Source organism: Pituophis catenifer, unplaced genomic scaffold, assembly GCF_029215685.1.
Source record: "Pituophis catenifer annectens isolate HBS135680 unplaced genomic scaffold, rPitCat1.0.hap2 SCAF_2, whole genome shotgun sequence".
Taxonomy (NCBI): Eukaryota; Metazoa; Chordata; class Lepidosauria; order Squamata; family Colubridae; genus Pituophis; species Pituophis catenifer.
Window position 1 is genome coordinate 44,077,317 of NW_027256882.1, and position 22,418 is coordinate 44,099,734.

Consider the following 22,418-nt stretch of genomic DNA (forward strand, 5'->3'; position numbering starts at 1 on the left):
TTGGAGGAGAAGTGAAATGTCTTCAAAGAGAAACCAGAAAGTCCGCTTGCCTCGTGAAAAAGCATCTTTGGGACAACCAGGATCTGGATGATTGAGAATCTCCATAGACATTGGGAGAAGATCGCAAAAGGTAATCATATGACCCCTGGGGACACTGAGACAGTTGCCCAAGCGTCCGAATTTTGATCAAGTGACCATGAGGATGCTGCAGCTGTCGTAAGTGTGAAAAACGGTCATAAGCCACTTTTTTTTGGTGCCTTTGTAACTTGGGCCACTAAACGAACTGTTGTAAGTCGAGGACTATCTGTAGTTGATCACCCCTGTTGCAGGGGCTCTTTTCAATGGTCTCTACAACTTGCTTGATCTTCACCTTCGGTAACTAGCATCCTTTTTTTATTTTTGGATTAAATTCAGCTTGTTTCAGCAGTGCAAGTCTGAACAGATTCTCCTTCTTTTATGGCAGGGCTTAGGGAGAAGGAGAATAGAAGGGAGTCTTCCCAATACCCGGAACTTGATTGACTGGGTCCCCTTGAAGGAGGAATTAGAACGTGATAGGCCCCTCCACTCGAGTTATCAGTACGATTTCCACTCCAAAGAGAAGATTCCCCAGCTCTTAATCCAACACCACTTTCAAAGGCAACCCCTCCAACGTATACCCAGCACCACCTACCAACATACCTACCACAGCTATTGTTTGCCTCAACCCAACCCAAGCATACTCCAAGAGCAGCGGTTGGCCAAGGATCCCAAACCGAAAGATCCCGAATCTACTGTTCCTGCCTCCAGTGAGCCTAGCATTCTTGCCTCCAATGATCCTCCAGCTCCTGCCTGCAGTGAGGCCACGGCAACAGACAACACAACAGCTGCAGAAGTTGTTGCTCCGGCACCTGTTTCTAAGCGTTCGGTGTTTCTTCTTCCACCCCGACTGACAGTTTACGACTGTTTGCACTGGCATAATTGTTGATCGCATATCCGAAAGGTTCTGTTCATTTGACTGAGGAAAATGAAAAGCTCTTTTGTAAATGCTAAAAGTGAGAGAAAAATAATTAAAATCTTGCTGGACTGCAGAGAGTTTTTGTCACAGCGGAGAATATTTTGTAGCTCACAGCCAAGTTCTGCCAAGGTAGAATATTTGCTATGAACGGCACAGGAAGGATCCTGTCAGTTTTATGTGTTATGTTTTATGTGTTATGTTTTCAAGCACACTTCCTTGGACAATTTTTTCTAACAAAGGAATTTATTTATTTATTTTTTTGAAGAAAATCTTTTCGTTAAGCTTGTTCAGCTTGTTGAAGTTTAATTGTAGCATATAATGTCATCATCTTGTATTTCAAAATAAGTAATTGAAATAAAGTTGTTAGGGCAGGAGAACTGGGTAAGGAAAGCATTCAGGAAAGGTAGCAGGCATGAAGAATGAGCATCCAAGTTTGTGAAAGAGAAAGTTTCTTTCTTTTAGATCTGTCATTAGTGACTTTTAACTTTTCGTATGACAACTGAATAAATGGATACCGTAATAATCTCACTTGTTAGATTGGATTTTAACTCAGCCGGGTCTTGGTTGGAAAATGTCACATGTTGATAACCTTTGGTATGCATTAAACTTTTGTAGGCCACCATTATTTTGAGGTATTGGATTATTCTCTCCTTAACATTATAGTTTGAAATTGGAAATTAAGGAAGTATTAATAGCAAAGTCTTGTAATCCATGCTTGTGCCATGACAGAAATATATCCAATCTCAAGACCCACATTTATGGGGTTATTATTAAGAGATCAGAGGGACGCGGTGGCTCAGTGGCTAAGACGCTGAGTTTGTCGACTGAAAGGTCAGCAGTTCAGCGGTTCGAATCCCTACTGCCGCATAACGGGGTGAGCTCCCGTTACTTGTCCCAGCTGCTGCCAACCTAGCAGTTCGAAAGCATGTAAAAAATGCAAGTAGAAAAATAGGGACCGCCTTTGGTGGGAAGGTAACAGCGTTCCGTGCACCTTTGGCGTTTAGTCATGCTGGCCACATGACCATGGAGACGTCTTCAGACAGTGATCGCTCTTCGGCTTTGAAACAGAGATGAGCACCGCCCCCTAGAGTCGGTAACAACTAGCACATAGGTGCAAGGGGAACCTTTACCTTTACCTTTATTAAGAGATAATATGATCTAATCTGTTCGATTATTATATCTAAGGTCTAATGGTTGCTGGTAATAAATTCATATGCTGTTGGGTATGAATTGTGTATAGCCGAAATTGTGCTATATGTTGAGTGTAGTGTTTGGGGTCCAAATACAAATATCCTTAAAGAAGTGAAAACCAAAATATGTAGCCATCAATTTCAAGGTTGGCTTCAAGCTTAAGATGGATCTTGGTATCCTGCTTTCTAATTTATTTATTTATTAAATTATATGCCACCCATCTCAGTCCCAAAGGTGCTTTTTCAAGGGGCAACTGGACTTTCTGGTTTTTCTTTGAAGGCGTTTCGCTTCTCATCCAAGAAGCTTCTTCAGCTTCTTGGATGAGAAGTGAAACGTCTTCAAAGAAAAACCAGAAAGTCCAGTTGTCTCTTTGAAAAAACACCTTTGGGACAACCATGATCTAGAGGACTGAGAATCCCCATAGACACCCATCTCAGTGTTGCAGTGATTTTAAAGCTTCCTGGTGGCCACATATCCATTTTCAATCATAGGTTTCCTAAAATGCAGTTCTAGTAAGCTGTTACTTAATCTGCACATTTTAGCTCTTTCAGTAGGATTTTAAGGGCCTTTGTGTCATCTTGGACCTAGATACAATACAAACATATCTCAATGACATTTCTTTTCTACTGTGTGCCTGTGATACTGCCTTTATTTTACTCCCAGCCTCTATATGAAGAAAAAAAAAAGATTTAGGTTGTCCTTATTCTTACATCCCCTAAAGGGCAGCCTCAAAAGTACCTTGGCTTGAAGCCAACGGATTGCAGTTAACTTGGCACTGTTATATAGCAGCTGGGAATAGAGGCAAGATTAGTATTGGCAATAGGGATAGCAAATTTCACAACCGTAGTTTTCTGCTTACTCAAGACTGGCCATCTCAGTTTAGGGGAGTACCATGACTTTAACATGTTTAGAAAGCCTCTCTGCAATTTGGAATTGTGGAAATATGGGGTTTTAGAACAGGGGATCGATTCATTTGAACATCCTCCTCCAGTAATTGTGGCCCATCTCTGATTTTACTTAAATGCTCAAAAGTCAGAACTAGAGAAAGAACGCACTGAGATGGGATCTGTGTACATCTTCCAACTTTACAATTACATAAAAGGTAAAGGTTTCCCTTGTCCAGTTGTGCCCAACTCTATGAGGCAGTGCTAATCTCCCTTTTTTAGCCAAGGGAGCCAGCGTTAATTGAAGACTCTTCCGTGGTCATGTGGCCAGCATGACTATATGCAGAGGCACACGGAACGCTGTTACCCTCCCACCGAAGTGGTACCTATTTATCTACTCGCATTTTTCATGCTTTTGAACTCTAGGAGCTGGGGCAAATAACAGGAGCTCACCTCATCGGCACAATGGCTCAGTGGTTAAAAACACTGAGTTTGTCAGCTTCCCAGCTACCAAACCATCTATGCTGCCAAACAGGCATGGCTACAATATGGATGATCACAAACCCATATTCATAACCAGAGCGTTACAATCACATACATATACATCTGAAGGCTTAAATTAAGATTTTTAATGAATTGCTTCGTCTTCTGATGAGAATAGGCTGATTTTTGGATAAAGATGAGAATAAACCAGTGGTGAAATCCAATTTTTTTTATTACCAGTTCTGTGGGCGTGGCTTGGTGGGCATGGCAGGGGAAGGATACTGCAAAATCTCCATTCCCACCCCAACCCAGGGGGAGGATACCCATTCCCTCCCCACTCCTGGGGGAAGGGTATTGCAAAATCTCCATTCCCACCCCACTCTGGGGCCAGCCAGAGGTGGTATTTGCCGCTTCTCTGAACTGCTCAAAATTTCTGCTACCGGTTCTCCGAACTACTCAAAATTTTTGCTACCGGTTATCCCAACTCCTCAAAGTTTCTGTTACTGGTTCTCCAGAACCTGTCAGAACCTGCTGGATTTCACCCCTGGAATAAACCTAAGTTGCAGGCCAACCTGGACAGTTAAAAAATATCATGGGAGCTACAATCCACTGTCAAAAGGTCATAAATTGTCCCCTTCTGGTCTAGAGAATGCAGCTGAGCATTTAATAATGATAAAAAATAGAGAGCTTATAACACAGTAAAGACATTGCAGTGGTAATGTCTAATCCAACATTGAATGAGCATATAACCCGACACTGAATGAGACAGAATGCCAGAGGGGAAAAAAATCCAGATTTTATTGGCGTGAGGTGCTACACCACCTCCTAGGCACTGAACTAGAGGGTACCTTATGTGCTACATGAGACACAGAGTTAGGAACATACCACGTGGGGTGCAATGGCTACACCCAGAGTCCTAGAGTCCACTCAGCTATGCAGCAAGAGAGGCATCAGCACAAGGATAGCAATCACAACTTGAAGCAAAAATACTGGAGTACCTGCTCCACGGGGACAGCACTTCCGGTTACTCTTCCCCAGACCCAGCTGAAGGAACGTTGCTGTCTTTCATAAGTAAGAGACAATCTATGCTGTCAAACAGGCTTGGCTAGAAGATGGGTGAAGCTGTGTCCCGAGCTTTGTGCTGACTTCATTGCAAATGGATCTCCCAAACGCAATCAACTCAGGTCATCTCTTACCCCCTTTTTTTCTTGGACGATTAATAGTGGGATGCTATATATGAGTCTTACTAATGCGGCAATGACAATCTGCAGAGTAGCTGAGCCACAGAAAGGGGAGGGAAGATCTTTAAGCTAGAGAGCTTCATCAAAGCCAAAATAAAATAAAATAATAATGACAGTATTGTTGTGGTGTATTGGCTTTATATTCTATTGCAGTGGAATATAAGTAAATAACCAAAAGGAAGAGAGTAGAATTGGAGAGTTTTGCTTATGAGGAGGCAGTCACGCAGCCGCTTCAATCAGAGTTCACCCAGACCAAGCCCAAATTCCCAATCCTGTTCCTTTGGAAAGCTATGCGAAGAAATCCGCAGCTGCACATCAAAAGAATCAACCGCGTCAAACCTACTTTGTCCTCCGGCAGTCAGAGCCGCTAAACTGCTTGACCCCTAGCCTCGCCTACAGAACAGACTGCTCTGGTCTCTGAGCTACTTGATGCTTTGCAGAGATGAAATGAGTTATTTGCAGAATGGCAAAAGGAAAAGTCACCGCAGCAGGCCTCAACGTTGGCCATAAAGCTCTTCTCGCTGCTCCCTCCTCGTATGCTAATGCTGTCGTCAACAGGCACTTTTGAGTCCTCCTTGGTGCTGGCATGGGGAAACCTTTTCATAATAACCTTCAATCAGACCTCCTCCTGTAAGCTCAGGGCCTCCACTGCACCGCTGGGGCCTTGAGCCACCCCTCCGATCACAAACAGCAGGTTGGGTGCTTCCAAACTAGCACAAGAGCAGCGCCCGATAGACATGGAGGGCAAAGGCTCCCATTTCTTCTTAGCCAGATTAAATCCTTCCGCAGATCCCAGAGGACTTGATTGGTTCCCTAGAAGAAGGAGAGAGAAAGTTGGGTGAACTTGGGTTGCTTTACCCAATGGAGACTCAGCTGGCATTTGTCTCAACTGCAGTGCCACATACTGAAGGCGTCAAAATTGCACACTCTGTTAATTAAAAGAGAACTGTGCAATTGAATTCTACCAAGCCAAATATCTCCCAGGATCTACTGCCAGGCGTGTCTTGCTGCTGAAGCAAAGGATTTGACAGGATACGTGGTGCTTTCGAACGCGAGAGATTTCTGGAAGCCCGGAGCCAAAATTCGAGCCGGAAACGGTGCCGAGAGATCTGAGCTCACTTTCTCACACTAGATCACATTGCCAACGCCACCGGCACTGCCTGTTGTAATTTCTCCATGAAAGCCAGCGAGACAGTGCCAAGGGATTCAGGATGCATATTTTCTAACTTCCGTTTCAAATGGAATCTTTTTGGATTTATTTATTTCATATAGAGAGTGCTTATATTTTATCTTTAGATGTTAAGTTGTGTAATATAGACTTTTTTTAAGGTCAAGAAAGCTGGAGAAAAAATATTCTGTTTGGTGTTATTTTCAGCGGGGGCAGAAGTCACCCACAGCAGCTCTGCTATGATTTTCATTGTGGAAATGAAGAACAAAACTTATCTATATTTCCTTCAATCTACATAAAAAAAAAAAAGGTGGGGGGGTATTGCAACAGGGGGTTGAGACAGGATATGAGCTACAGGTTCAGGGTCAAAGGAAGATCCATCACACAACACCCAGATGAAATGTCATTGCCAAACTATACAACAGAACGTATGATACTAATGTAGGAAGTTAGCACTCACCCCTCTCCTAGAAGAATGAAATATTTTAGGAAATATTAAAAAGGCAGAATATTATATTTCCCTGGATGAGAAATGAAGAAACCATGTTTTATCCACCCCACCTTTGTCAATGGGCCATTAAGGCCTCAGCCAAGCTCACTCATTCCCCCTATCTTTGTCAATGGACCATCATCTACAACACAATAGGGCCCATCTAGCAACAGAAACTCACCACATGGCACCTGGGAAGATTACATCAGCCAGCAAGGCTAGCTAAGATACCCACCCCCTGGGAGTCTGACAACAAATCAGGATACTCTTCCTGTGCCCCAGGAAGTTCAAAGCTCAGACAGGGCATAAAATCAAGGCACGCTCAGCTTCTAACCATGTGATCCTGTCCACCATTAAACCATCTTTCTAAGCAGTCTCCATGTTTCCAGTGTCTTTTTCCCCACTTGGAACTGAACCCAGAAGGATATTTCTTCCAACACTAACTAGTCTAATAAAGGTGCAGAAGGAACTCAGTTACACAAGGGTGGAAGTGTAAAGAGGGGAGCAGAGGTGACAAGTAGAGGCACTGTCCACTTCAGACGAAAGACAGACTATAACTAATTGTTGCTTGGGCTCATCATAAGATCTGTTCACACAAAGTATTATTAAATGCTTTTCTCCCTCCTTCCTCTCTAAACAGGATAGATGATACTACAGAAGATGGTAAAAAGACACAAAATAATCTGTACCACCACTTTGATCCTTTTCTGTTCAAAAGAGAGGAAAGTGAAATAACACAAAACCATTGCTTTGACTTAGTATAAGTGGAAATTAAATTGCATTCAATTTTAGAGACTGTCCTGGTATCAGCTACTGAGTTGAAATATGTCTTTTTTTTTTTTTTAATTTGATTTATATGCCGCCCTTCTCCGAAGACTCAGGGCGGCTTACAATGTGCTCAGCAATAGCCTGTTTGAATATATGCCTTCCTGTGTCAAGTTTGGCCTTCAACCAGAAAAAAACCTGCTCCTTTCCCTACCCCAAATAAAATAGATAAATCTTTAAGAAATCAAGGGAAATCATTTTCAATCCAATTGGTTTTACCCTTTTGCAAGAGCTATAAGCACACACAGCATACCCCTGAAAATATTCCCAACATTAGATTCCTCTTCCTATAAATCCATTTAAAAAAAACACACACACACAAATGCCACAAGGCATACTCACAAAGTTTGTAGGAGGAGGAGGATGTTATTTACCTCACTAATTCTATTTATTACCTGAAAAAGTGACTAGAGTGTAGCAAAACACACTCTATCTTCACTTTTTTTTTTTTATTCTAGTCCTGAAATAGTATATACGACCTTGTGTTTTTATGTTTCTCATGAATGGTTCTGGAGAACTCCCATAAATTATACAAGGAGTTGGCTCTACTACTCCTGTTGCCTGCTGTTCTGACAGCATCCTTGGACTAGTTTGTAGCCCAGATGCTTGAGCTCAATTCATTGGATGTGCCAGAACTTAAACTGGAATATTTTGGCTGCAAAACATATCTCTTAGCAGGCAACATTCAGAAAGGTACATATTCCAAATCTGCTTTTCCTCACTGCTTAAGTAATTCAGAAAAACGCTGCTGGCAGAACGCCAGGAGAGACGAGACCTTCTGACTTGTGTTAAAGGCAGTAAGGTTAATGGATGCGGAAGAATAGGACTAAAATGGAATAGCTAGGCCTTTGCTGCATCATATCGTTGTTATGGTCGGCATTAGCAGAGGAAAAATAATGTTCTTACTCCTAATCCACTTGTTTTCTCCCCCCGAAGCCATCTACTGCCTCTGCCCTTTGCTAGCTTTTGCCCAACCAATTTCTTAATAATTTTCCCCCACGGGAAAAAAAGTTGTTAGGAAGAATGGATTGCAGGAGTGACACACAGGAGAAGGATGGAGCATCTGCTCCTGGTGCTCCGAAGCCTGGTCTTACGTCCACATTGAGTAACATCATCTTTTCTTGTCCTTCCAAATGAGTTTGCATCCAGAGATTTTTGTACCATATTTGCCGAGTGACCTAGTTTTCACCTAACTGATTCTGGCACAGTGTTTGCTGATCCAACTAAAAACATGTCATTCTTTCCCCCCCACCCTGCTTTGAATATACATAAAAACACAGCCAAGTCATTTCAGGACAGCTATTTATACAATTCTCTTGATTACCCGAGAAGAGTATGTTAGGAAATAGCTATTGCCTAACTGGTTGGGTTGGCAATATATATAAACCATCAATGCATGTTTGCAGTCAAAATGTAAGGTATAGCTTTAAGACTGTAGTGCTGTATTGCATCACATTGTATTCTGATTGGCTAGCACTGTAGCCAACGTATTTAAGAGGAAGCTTGAATCATGGCTTATTGTTCTTATTACATTATTATTGCTACCTCTGCTCCTCTCTGCCTGTTCTCTCTGCATGATCACTGCTTGATCATTGCTACTTGTTGTTTTTCTACTGTTTTACTGATTGTTTTACTGCTGTACTTGTTCCTGTTTGCAACTCCAAAAAGAACTGTTTTATTGCATATGACTACAACAACTGGTAAGAAGACTTTGTTCGTGGAATATCCCTAGATTGACAAATTAACTATCTTTATCTGTGTATGACCTGGATTGTTTATTGGACTTTGCTTTGCTTTTTCCTAAAAGTAAAAGAATACCACAACTCAGTGTGTCTGTATTGACAATGCTTATTTACAATCACTCTCAACCGTTTTCTCATGTGCACACCCTTGCTACTCAAGGGTTACTCTGCGCATATTGTTCAACAGAGTATTTGCACAACCTCTAAACATTAAAGAAACTGTGTGAGCAAAACTGCGTTAGCCTCTGTGTTCACACAGGTGTATTACTCCTCTGATTTTCAAGCAACAGGGCCAACACCAGAATCCACTCTCGGTTATCACCTTGATTGACAAACCCAGCCCTTTTCCTCCTTTGTAGAACAGGCCTCCAAACAAAGAAATTCATCAGAAACAAAATTTGCACCACCGCACGTCCAAGAATGACTTGAAGAATGACCTATTACTCAACCTCAACTTCATTTTAGCTCCATGCAGTTATTTCTCAACTTACAACCACAATTGGGAACAGAATTTTCATTGCTAAGCAAGGCAGTTGTTAAATGAGTTGCATTCGATGTTGTGACCTTTTTTTCCAGAGTTATTAAACATTCAGTTGTTAACCAAATGACACAGTAGCGAAGCAAATATGGCTTTTCCCACTGAGTTTGTGTCAGCCCTGAAGCTGGCCTGACTGAGGCCGTTTTGGGGCTTCGGCGGTGACACACCGGAGAAGAGGGCTAGGGAGTGGGGAATAGAGATAGTTGGGGTGTTGTAGCCAAAACAAAATGCTTTCTCGTGGGAACCAAGGACATTCCTGCAGGTGATCGGAAGGAGGGGACTGGAGTCATTTAGCAACTGGACAATATCCTGATTAGGACCATGTGACTGATGGTTCTGACAAAGTGAGAAACTTTCACTTTTAATTAGGTGAAAACCGAGGGAATATTCAGAGTCGGTTTTCACCAGCCTGTGCCAATATGACATCTCCAATAAACCTATTCTTTGAGGAATTTGCCTGCCTCAGAATTCTGTTTGCTGTGGGTATGTTACTTGGAACTCTTGACACTTTGCTTGTTGGAAGTTGGCTCAGAAAGTTGCAAATGGTGATTACATGAACCCAGGACGCTACAACTGTCATAAATACATGCTGGTTGCCAAGCACTCAAATTTTGATCATGTGACCATGAGGGTGCTGCGACGGTTGTTAAGTGTGAGGAGGACCAATTGTAAGTCAGTTTTTTCAGTGCCGCTGTACCTTAAAACAGTCACTAAGCCAATGGTTGTAAGTTAAAGATGACCTGCACAGGAATCAACCAGAAGATACATGGGTCACATCCAAACATCTTACCATTTGGACAAGAAGACCTCCAAGGTTCCTTCCAACTCTGTTATACTGTTACTATTAAGCATTTATTTACAGCATTGATGATGTTACCTAGTTGGGTAATGAAATGTTTGCACAAAAACATCCAAGCTCAAAGAGCACCAAGGGCTCCTCCCCATCACTATTTCCAGAATATGAGTCTTCATGCCATGTCCTTTATGTCAAGGACAGCCCAAAGTTCAGGCAGCCCAAGTACGTCTTCCAGTTCTCCCTTCTGGAAGAATTTTCTTTTATTCAGGCTCAAATTGCTCTAGACAAGCGACATCAGACACACTGCCCTACATCATTCCAGTATTGATCAATTAGTCTGAATTTTACTCTTAGGGCATTATCTAACCGTTCCTATTGAAATACATTTGCTTACAAAAATCTTCATTTCTCCTTGGTGAAATGGTGGGCAGAATTAGCCTGCAATACTGCCATGGTTAGAATGAAGCATTGCAGGCTAATTCTGCCCACAGCTAGGGGTTTGATCCTGACCGGCTCAAGGTTGACTCAGCCTTCCATCCTTCCAAGGTTGGTAAAATGAGGATCCAGATAGTTGGCGGCAATGTGCTGACATTGTAAACCATCCAGGGTGCGGTAACTACTGAGCAGTATATAAATATAAGTGCTATTACTAAGTACTATTGCTGTTTCTCCAAGGAATTAACTAAGGTTCAAGATTATGGATTTGTTACATTGTGCAGTCCAAGAGTATTTTTTCTTCTCTGCAAGCTCCTTTGATAAGATAATGATCCTTTTAGTTGGATTTCTCTGACATAAGTCTATAGAAGCTCAACTAAAAGGATAGTATATACAACAAATTTAGGCTATTGCTAGCCCAAGAAATCTCAACTCTTAAAAGATTTGGCTCCTGTTAAATTTCAGCCAAGTCTTTATTTTTAGAAGCAACATTCTCAAATACTTTCTGCACGATTCCTTGATAAATATGCTCAGTTGGAAACCGTAGCTGATTTTATCCTTCTGCCTAGCTGGAGTCAGTGTTATTCATGTGCACAATAATAGGAAATTTTCAGAGATTTAAAGGAGGCTTGGAAAGGGATATATCCTTTCCCACATGTATGAATCAAACTGGATTCCTACACAAGTAAGCTGGCAATTATTGTTCTTATTGATATTATGATCACTGTTTGTGGAGGTAAATATATAAAACACATAACACACGGTGTATGGCAAGGTTTTAGAAGCAGATGCTCATTGTCACAGCTTAATTTCTTTCTTTGGGAAGATAAGAATGTTGAAATAGTAAAAACCAGTTCTTCCAAAATAAATCATATGTGAAAAATATGGACTTATCAGCTGTGATTGTCACCAATGGTCCTATCAAATCTTCTATTCTCTTTACCTAACTAGGCTCCAGTTCTTCTAAGCCTTTCCAGAAAATTCTCCGAGACCCCTGAAACAGAGACGTCAATTGCTAAAACAGGGCGTAAAAGGGTAAAGCCTCTGTTATCCCGCTAAAATGGCACTTTTGTGTTTGTTTTTTAACTTACTGCAGAGTCATCATTTGCTGTGCCTAAGCTGCTATTAACACGCTCTGCACAATAGCATAGAAAAATTAAGAGACACTGTGGTGGCTAGAATAGAAAATTAGACAGAGAAAAACAGTCAAATACAAAGTCGTTTTTTAAAAAACTAAAGGTTTTCAAAATGAGTAAGAATCTCTTAGACAATGAGTGAGATAGGTAAGGTTTATTTACCATGTTTTCCCAAAAATAAGACCCTGTCTTATATTTTTTTGAACCCTGAAATAAGCGCTTGGCCTTATTGCCATGCGCTCAAAAGCCCAAATGGGCTTATTATAGTATCAGGGGATGTCTTATTTTGGGGGGAACAGGGTATTTTAAGGAACTAAAATATTCCCCAGCTCGGAAGAGCAATTGAAACTATCTCATGTGTTGAGCCAAGACTCCCAGATCAGCAACACTCACCAAGGCCACCAGCTACTATCACACGTCCACCAAGTTGCCCAGCTACGAAGTCAGCCCTTTTGTCTCTCATGCGGATGGCCCGGCTTAACCGACTCCAAGACCCTAATTGGAAAATTGGAGAGAGAAAGAATTTAGCTTCATCTAAAGCAGGGGTGTCAAACTCAAGGACTGTGGGCCACATCCAGCTCATAGGGTGCTTAAACTGGCCCGCAGGGCCAGCCTCGAAATAGCAAAGGACCAGCCCACAGTGCCTCTGGCAGCCAAAATGGGGAGCAGGGGGCCACGTGCAGCCCCCCGTGCCCCATTTTCAGCCTGGACAGCCTCCTGAAGTACTTTGCCGGCCAAAATGGGGCGCGGGAGTGTGTGCCTCCCCGCACCCCATTTTGGCCGGCAAAGTGCTGCAGGAGGTGTCCGTCCCATCTCCCCACCACCATGCAGCTGGCCCGCGGAGGAGAACTACAATGCTGATCCGGCCCTCAAAGAAATCCAGTTTGACATCCCTGATCTAAAGATAAACTCTACATATATGTATACATTAATATATATATAGAATAGAATAGAATAGAATAGAATAGAATAGAATAGAATAGAATAGAATAGAATAGAATAGAATAGAATAGAATAGAATAGAATTTTTTATTGGCCAAGTGTGATTGGACACACAAGGAATTTGTCTTGGTGCATACGCTCTCGGTGTACATAAAAGAAAAGATACGTTCGTCAAGAATCATAAGGTACAACACTTAATGATAGTCATAGGGTACAAATAAGCAATCAGGAAACAATATCAATATAAATTGTAAGGATTCAAGCAACAAAATTACAGTCTTATAGTCAGAAGTGGAAGGAGATGGGTGGTGGGAACGATGAGAAGATTAATAGTAGTGCAGACTTAGTGAATAGTTTGACAGCATTGAGGGAATTGTTTGTTTAGCAGAGTGATGACATTCGGGAATATATATATATATTTATATGTAATATATAATATTATTTATTATATATATGTAATATAATATAAATATATATAGGTAGCCCTTGACTTATTCACTTAATTCATTTAATGATGGTTTGTAGTTACAATGGCCTTGTAAAAAGTGATTTATGGCCTGTCCTTGAAGTCACAACCATCACACACACATACCCATACCCATAGTCATGGGACTGCTATCTGGGTGTTTATTTACAGCTCATATTTACAACGGTTGCAAATCATGTGACTCTGATCTGTAACCTTCCAGTCAGTTTCTGACAAACCAAGTCAATTAGGGAAGCTGGGTTTGCTTAACGACTACGATTCACTTATCAACCATGTGAGTCAATTAACTCCCATGAGCCACTTAACGACCACGGTAAAAATGGTTGTACTGTAAATTTGGGGCCAGTGGTGTGATGACTTGATTAATGACTGCGTTGCTTAGTGATCAAAATTCTAATCCCAATTGGGATCGCAAATGGAAAACTATCTGTAGTTAGCTTTGACAAATAGAAGCACCAAGAACTCCTGTTTCTGAGTCTCGAAGCTAAGCAGGAGTGGATCTGGTTAATTCTTGAATGGGTAACCAGCACAGCGTCAATGGTAAGCTACTTGCAGGTTTGCCAATAAAATATCCTGACTGTGTCAACAAAGTCACCAAGAACTGAACTTGACTTGGAGACAACTTTAGAGCCATGGGGGCACATTGGTCAGAATGCAGTACTGCAGGCTACTTCTGCTGACTGCTGGCTGCAGTTCAGCAGTTCGATTCTCACTACCTCAGCCTTCCATCCTTCCGAGGTCGATAAAATGAGGACCCAGATTGTTGTGGGCAAGATGCTGACTCTGTAAACCACTTAGAGAGGGCTGTAAAGCACTGTGAAGCGGTATATAAGTCTAAGGGCTATTGCTATTGTTATTAAAAGGCATTTATAATGATTAAGAAGCCTGAATTCAAAGATGGAATCTGACAGGATGGTGACTGCATGTTCTAATCTGGGTGCGTGAAAACTATGGATTATAGATAGTCCTCAATTTACAATCATTTGTTTAGTGATCGTTTGAAGTTACTAGGGCACTGAAAAAGAGGGTTTATGACCATTTTTCACACTTAGAACCTTTGCAGCATCCCCATAATCACATGATCAAAATTTGGACACTTGACCAATGGCCTGTATTTATGACAGTTGCTGGGTCTCAGGGTTATGCAATCACTTTTTGCGACCTTCTGACAAGCAAAGTCAATGGGAAAACCAGATTCACTTAACCGTATTAGTAAATCAATAAATTAACAACTGCAGTGGTTTAACCCCTGTGGCAAGAAAGGTCTTAAAATGAAGCAAACTCACTTAACAACTGTCTTGCTTAGCCATAGAAATGTTGGGCTCAACAGTGGTCATAAGTTGAGGAGTATCTGTACTCAGTCATTATCCCTTTTTTCTACCCTTTAATGAGACATAATAATCATTTTAGGATTCACAATTCTTCCACTTAATTTACACACCTACATCTCTAGTTTACCTTCCTCTAAGTCAAACATCTCCACGGTGTTGACAAAGTGGGGTCGGGAATAGAAGTTATGGGGGCCGGGCTGTTGCAGTCCTCCCAAGCTGAAGAAGCAACCCTCAGCCATGGCACAGCTGGCAAAGGCACGCCGACTGGGCACGCTGGGGTAGCGTGTCCAGCTTCTCACTTCCAGATCAAACGCTTCAAAGGCTGTGACGGGCAGCTTGCCTTGTCGTCCTCCTACGGAAATCAGAGACACCATGACTGCAAATCACTCATGAAGTGTAGCAAAGTGTAGCAAAACTGAGGAAATATACAACAATTTCTACTGAATTCCAAAGCCAGGTAAATACCTTTGACGGCAGAGTACTAAAGGCAGGCAAGTTAAGATCTTGCAAAAACAAGAACAAAAACCACCAAGCTCAGTTCAACTTCAAAATGTTTAACACAGGGGTTTGCAACCTTAAGCACTCAAAGAGCCATTTGGACCCATTTCCCCCACAGAAAAGAAAACACCGGGAGCCACAAAACCTGGGTGGGCATGGCCAACTCGATGTCACTCACTTCCACCAGTCACATGACCCGCACACCCCTACCCAGCTGGTCATTAGGGCAGAGAACCAGTTGTTAAAAAACACCGGGAACCCCAAAATTCTTTTGACATATCTCTCTCCCCTCCCCTCTCTGTATCTCTCTATGTCTCTCTCTCTCTCTCCCCCTCTCTCTGTATCTCTCTGTCTCTGCCCTGGCCGCTTCTCAATACCCCGCCGTAACCCTTACCTTCTCAGGCCAGGCGAGGAATGACTGGGAGGGGAGGGCGAGGGGTGGGGCCAGCCAATGCTGGGATCACCCTACAGGGAGCCACAGCAGAGGGCCCAAAGAACCACATGTGGCTCCGGAGCCGTAAGTTGCTGACCCCTGGTTTAACATGTTCAAAAATAAAATAATAGAGTTGGAAGGGACCTGGAAGGTCTTCTAGTCCAACCCCCTACTCAAGCAGGAGACCCTGAATACCATTCCAGACAGGTCCAGTCTCTTCTTAAAAGCCTCCAGTGATGAAGCACCCACAACTTCTGAAGGCAAGCAATTAATTGTTCTCACTGTCAGGAAATTTCTCCTTAGTTTTAGGTTGGTTTTCTCTTTGATTAGTTTTAGATTTGATTTTAGAGTAGTGTTTATATATATATATTAGATTAGTTTTAGATTAGATCAGCCTGGCTGCACACCCCACAATTAATGAGTAGGTGAACATTTCCAAAAGTGGTCATCTGTAATGGAAATCTTTCCCATTCCATAAAGAACCCCAATGCCTATGAATGACCCAAGATCAAGCCACAAAGCAGGTATAAAACATTAGGTAGTGATTCCTTGCTGAAAGATAATATGACCCATTAACCTATTAAAAACAATGACAGCCACATTGGTTCATGAAGGAAAGAAACGTTGCAACTAAAATAATACAAAAATGTCCACAAGCTTGTGAGATTTCTCCAGAAATCTTTCACTGGGCCTGATGTTCCAAAAAGCAGAGGATAGGAAAGAAGCCAGGAAGTCTTTTTCCCCCCCTCACCTGTTAATTCATAATACTTTGTGCTCGAAGAATTCTGGAGACTTTGAAAGCCTGCACTCTTCTTTGTGTCTCTTTGGTAAGCCTCAATAAAGGCTTGACCTCATTATGGGTGCTGGATTTCTACCTCAGGGTAACAAACTCTGGATCAAGCATTTATAAAATGATATTTGAGCATTTCTTGATATTTACAAGTCCTTGACTTAAGACCAGAGTTGGGACCAGAATTTCTGTTGCTGAGTAAGTTGTTATGTGATTTTGTGACCCTTTTTTCGTGACGGTTGCTAAGTGAATCACTGCAGTGAAGTGAATCGTGTAGACCAGGGGTCTCCAACCTTGGCAACTTTAAGACTTGTTGACTTCAACTCCCAGAGCAAAGCTGGCTGAGGAACTCTGGGAGTTGAAGTCCACAAGTCTTAAAGTTGCCAAGGTTGGAGAGCCCTGGTGTAGACGTTAAGCAAATCTGCCCTCTTTCAATGACTTTGTTTGTGGAAAGCTAGCTGGGAAGGTCGCCCATGACATTTGCATGACCCTGGGACACCGCAATCATCCTAAATACATGCCAGTTGCCATGTGCCCAAATTTGGATCACATGACCGTGGGGAATGCTGCGACAGCCCTAAGTGTGAGGACCAGTTGTAAGTCATTTTTTTTCAGTGTCAATGTAACTTTGAACAGTCTCTAAAAACAAACCGTTGTAAGCCAAAGACCATTGGAATGGTTATTGGAATGTGGAGATTGATGTCTCCACCTTACCTGTGGCTGGGAAGCTTCTGGGACCAAAGTTTGCGGTTAAGTATAATCCAACTCACCCACAGCCTGGCCCTGTTGGCTGAATCCTTACCCATCACGTAGATCTTGTTCCCATGCAAGAAAGCAGAAACCCCATAGCAAGGTGTCGGCATAGGCGGTAAAGACTGCCAATGATCCTTAGCTGGTTCATACATTCGCAGGAGAGCTTGTGGAGACGTGTCTGCACCCATTCCACCTAAAGCATAAACCACTCCATCTAAGAAAAGGAGAAATGGGTCCAGGTAAAAGGAACACGTGATGGAAATAATAATAATAAAAAAGCATCTTGTAATTTTACCTTACGGTGCCAGGGTTTTTGCTTTTATTGTTTTATGGGTTTTGGTTTCGTAGCACTGTTGTGAGAATCACGACTCTTAGGATCGATGTCCCTGTTAGTCTTTCACTCAATCAATCAATCAATCAATCACCAACCAACCAACCAGTGATGGGTTTCAAATTATTTTACTACCAGTTCTGTGGGCGTGGCTTGGTAGGCATGGCATGGCTTGGTGGGCGTGGCTTGGTGGGCATGGCAGGGGAAGGATACTGTAAAATCTCAATTCCCATCCCACTCCAGGGGAAGGCTACTGTAAAATCTCCATTCCGTCCCCAATCCAGGGGAAGGTTACTGCAAAATCCCCATTTCCTCCCGATCAGCTGGGACTTGGGAGGCAGAGATTAGATGGGGGCAGGGCCAGTCAGAATTTTTACTACCGGTTCTCTGAACTACTCAAAATTTCCGCTACCAGTTCTCCAGAACTGGTCAGAACCTGCTGAAACCCACCTCTGCAACCAACCAATCTTGTCTTCCCTCTAATTCCAACCCTCATGTTAAGGAGAATACTTGGCAGAGGTTTTCTTACAAGCTGGTAAAGTTTGTGTCAACCCTGAAGTGAACCTGGCTGTAGGCCATCTTGGAGGCTTCAGGGTTGCCACAAGGAAGAAGAAGGGACAGGGAGGCAGGGAAATAGCTAGCAGGGGGTTTGTAGTCAAAACAAGAAAGTCTTCCTGTGGGAACCAAGGACATTCCAACAGGTGGCTGGGGAGAGGAGGAGTGGAGTAACCAAGCAACCAGCCAGCACCTCGATTATACATTGTGACTGATAACTTGGGAAAAAGGGGGAACTTTTACTTTTTAATTAGGTGAAAACCACGGGGACCTTCAGAGTCGTTTTTCACCAGTTGTGCCAATATGAAGTATCCAATAAATCGTTCCTTGAGGAATATATCTGCCTTGGAGTTCTGCTTTCTTTGGGTGCATTACTTGGAACGCTGACAGTTTGCTTGGATAGGAGAAAAACAAAACCAATCTCTTTAGTCCCATATTTAACATGTCTTAACATCACCATCCAGTATTTTCCCTGTGGCAGGACAGGTTGCCAGTAAACATTGTACCATAGAGTTTTCCGCCAGCTCAGGTGAAGCTCATGAGGTAGAATTCTAAATAATCTATACTAGTGTTGAGACCTTGGCAGCTTTAAGATATGTGGATTTCAGCTCCCAGAATTCCCCAGCCAGCCATGCTGATCCAAAGAGATACAGGTAGTCCTTGACTTACGACCACAATTGGGGCCAGAATTCCTGTGGCTAAGCAAGGCAGTTGTTAAATGAGCCACACCCAATTTTATGACCTTTTTTTTGCCAAGATTGTTAGTGAATCGTAAGTGAATTGTGCAGTCATTAAGCAAATTTAGCTTCCCCCTTTGACTTTGCTTGTCAGAGGCTGGCTGGGAAGATTTGCAAATGGCAATCACAGGAACCCAGGATGCTGCAACTGTTGTAAATAGACACTGGTTACTAAGCATCTGAATTTTCATCACGTGACTGTAGGGATGGGGTGACGGTCGTAAGGGTGAGTACCGGTGATAAGTCCCTTTTTTCAATAACTCTGAATGGTCACTGAATGTTTGTAGGTCTACAGTTACCTATATCTGGCACTCTAAACTCTAGGACAAAAAAATTATAAAATCCTTTCTTCTGACTGCCATCAATTTAAAACAAAATGTCACTGGAAGTCACGCCATAGTTGCACTATATTCTGCCTGGGTCAGACCCCGCAAAGCAGGGTGATAAAAAACAATGATTTTTTTAAAAAAATCCAAAAAAATCAGATTTTTTTTTTGATTTAAATCGGATTTTTTTGATTTTTATCGGATTTTTTTTATTTTTATCGAATTTATTTTAATAAAAAACTTTTGGGGTAAAAATCTATCGTAAGATAGTTTTCTATTTAAGATACATAAATAATTTAGTTTATTCAGCATGAAATGGAGCTTAGTTATGTAGCATGAGGCTGTATATTCTGCAACACTGGGACTATCGGTGAGTCAACAGTGGGTCAAAGGAGTAGCAGAGATGACAGTTGCTCTTTAAAAATTATGATTTAAATCAAGTTGATTTAAATCAAGCCTTTTTACTAGTGATTTAAATCATGATTTAAATTGTGATTTAAATCAACTTGATTTAAATCAAAACCACCCTGCCGCAAAGTAATAACCTTAATTTCACACAAAATGATAATCTTAAATAAAAAGTGGGAAGATTCTTGTGGAATGTTGTGAAAAGTTCCCTAATGGTTATGGCAATTAAATATGGATGCTGGCTGAGGAATTCTGGGAATTCAAGTCAGACATCTTAAAGCTGCCGAGGTTGAGAAACACTGATCTGCACAAAAATCTAAGCAATTTGAAACTGTGGGAAGCCCCCACCTCTGCACCAGAAGAATGAAATATTTTGGGAAATATTAAAAAGGCAGAATATTATATTTCCCTAAAGGACAAATGGAGAAACATGTTTTTAGAGGCAGAAAGCAGCCCCCAAGTCTTTCTTAATAGCCCACAGCAGATGCCAGCACTTAAGAGATAAAGAGCTTATTGAAAGAGGAAGACAACTATCCAAATCAGGGGTCTTCAACCTGGGCAACTTTTAAGACTTGTGGACTTCAACTCTCAGAATTCCTCAGCCAGCGTTGCCATCTGAAGAATTCTGGGAGTTGAAGTCCACAAGTCTTAAAGTTGCCCAAGTTGGGGACCCCTGATCTAGATAGCTCTATTCATAAGCAAAGCAAATACTGCAGGCAGAAATCTATTCAAGACAGGATATTTCAAAACTGCTTGCCGCAAAGTTTGACAGCTAACAAAAGCAGAGTGATAGGATTAGAAGCAGCCCCTCGCCCAAGATCCAACACAGGACGAAAGCCATTAGCCACAATAGGAATTGCCCAACACCCTTTCAGAACACAAGTCCCTCCATTGCACCACCCCCAGAACAGCTCAAACTTCAAAGTCACAGAAACCTATAAAGATCCATCCACTCATCCGACCATTTGTTCAGCTGACCCAGAACTGCACACTGTCTTTGTGGTTCTGCTCAATAAACCAACTTTCCAATCAGCCTCCATGTTGTTTCCAGCTTCTTTCTCCCAGCTTGAAAATGAACCAGATGGATTTTTCTTCCAACAAAACCAAGGTATTTAAAATAGTGGCTATTTTCGTACTAGCTTGCCTTTGCTGCGAGATCTAGAGGAAGAACTGTCTTTTTTTTTGAGATTTTTTTTTTAAATTTTAAAACAAAAACAAAAACAAAACATAAAACCGTCATCATTCCAAACAATTACAGACAGTGAGTCGAACGGTTCATATTCTCTTGTGCATAAATCCATTTCTAAAATACCAATTTATAACAGAAACCTATATCTTTTATATAGAAAAAAAAATCAGATATTTTATCTTTACATCAACCCCATATTTCATACTTCAATTCCATGATTTATTATCTATCCATTGATAAAACAAATCCCATATCAAATAATATTGTTTATCTTCCTGTTCTCTAATTTCAAATGTCAATTTACTCATTTCAGCACATTCCATAATTTTCTTAATAATCTCATCATCAGTAGGTAACTTCTCTCCTTTCCAATTTTTAGCAAATACGATTCTAGTCGCTGTTAAAACGTTCACAATTAAATATTGCACTTCTCTGTTATATTTTTCTGGTAAAATTCCCAATAAAAATATCTCTGGTTTAAAGTCAGTATGTTATTTTGTCATTTTTTCCAACCACATATGAATCTTAGTCCAATATCTTTTAGCTTCTACACATGTCCACCACATATGGTAATATGATCCTGGAGTCTGATGACACTTCCAACATTTCTCCGATTTAAACTTGAACATTCTGGCTATCCTCGTTGGGGGTAGGTGCCACCTGTAGAACATCTTATACAAGTTTGAGGAAGAACTGTCTTGTAGTCTCACAAACAGATAAAGAAAGTTAAGGGGCGACATGACGTGGTAGATTTCTGAGGCATTGTCCTTGCTAAGAAAAAGGCACTTGGGTAAAATTGACTGACAAGCTGGCACGTCAAATCCATCGAATAACTGTAGCCGATATAGTGGGAATGGGATCCATCCTTTTCTTTTTATTCTTTTATTTTATACTTACCGAAGTTCTTATGGTTACCGTATTATCTGCTCTGAAGTAGTTCTTTGCAAAGGGCAAGATACACATTAAAAAAACCAACAAATAAATAAAATGAACAAAATAATGATTAACGATACACGAAGGAAAGATTCAAGGGTCTTTTAGGCTTAATGCAAGTTATGGCGTCACAGAAGAAATTTCAAAGCAGAGAAAGTGACATGAGACGTTCCCTTTATAACTATTGGCAAATGCTACAGCAAGGCAATGAAGCAAGTTTACATAATCACTTTTTATCATATTTATAGGCCGATGCTACAGCATGCCATCACCCTTCTGATTCTTCCACTGTAGGCCTCAAAATTTAAGCTTTCTCCTCCCGGTGCCTTCCTGCTCAACTGGACCAACGCTCATAGCCACCACGGCCATGGAGTTGAAAATCTGCATGCGATTGATCAAAATGACTGGTGAATTGTCGAATTCAGATAAAAATGAATTTCTGGATCTTTTGGGGATTACGTGGGGGAGGGATTAAAATCTTTGTATGTAGAATTGCAGGTACTAGGCTATGGATCATCAGAATGAACCCCTTCAGATGTTTCTCTAGCATTCAAAGGGCAGTTTCTATTAATAAATAACTAGTAGAAAAACTTGAGATCTCTCCTGTGCATGAATTAGAATACTAATTGCTAGAATTAAATATTACCTTCTTGTTCTCACTGGCTTGGATGCCTGCATAATTAAAAGCCCATGTGGGCCTTTTAATGCACAAGGTGCACAGTTCATTGCAGCAATTTAATGGGGAAGTCAAGAAATAGAATCCTTCAGTCATCCGCCCATAT

At 41.5% G+C, this 22,418-nt stretch overlaps 1 protein-coding gene across 1 annotated transcript in view; it reads right to left on the bottom strand.

Moving 5' to 3' along the window:
* Nucleotides 1-5,409: 5,409 nt before the first annotated feature.
* Nucleotides 5,410-22,418, bottom strand: part of KLHDC8B (kelch domain containing 8B) — a 35,816-nt gene continuing 18,807 nt past the window's right edge. Inside the window, exons 2-5 of the mRNA XM_070933518.1 lie at nt 17,207-17,371; nt 14,811-15,035; nt 12,317-12,418; nt 5,410-5,606 (exon numbers count right to left, since the gene is read on the bottom strand). Coding sequence (XP_070789619.1) covers nt 5,410-5,606; nt 12,317-12,418; nt 14,811-15,035; nt 17,207-17,371 — 689 coding nt within the window. The remainder of the gene's footprint in view (nt 5,607-12,316; nt 12,419-14,810; nt 15,036-17,206; nt 17,372-22,418) is intronic.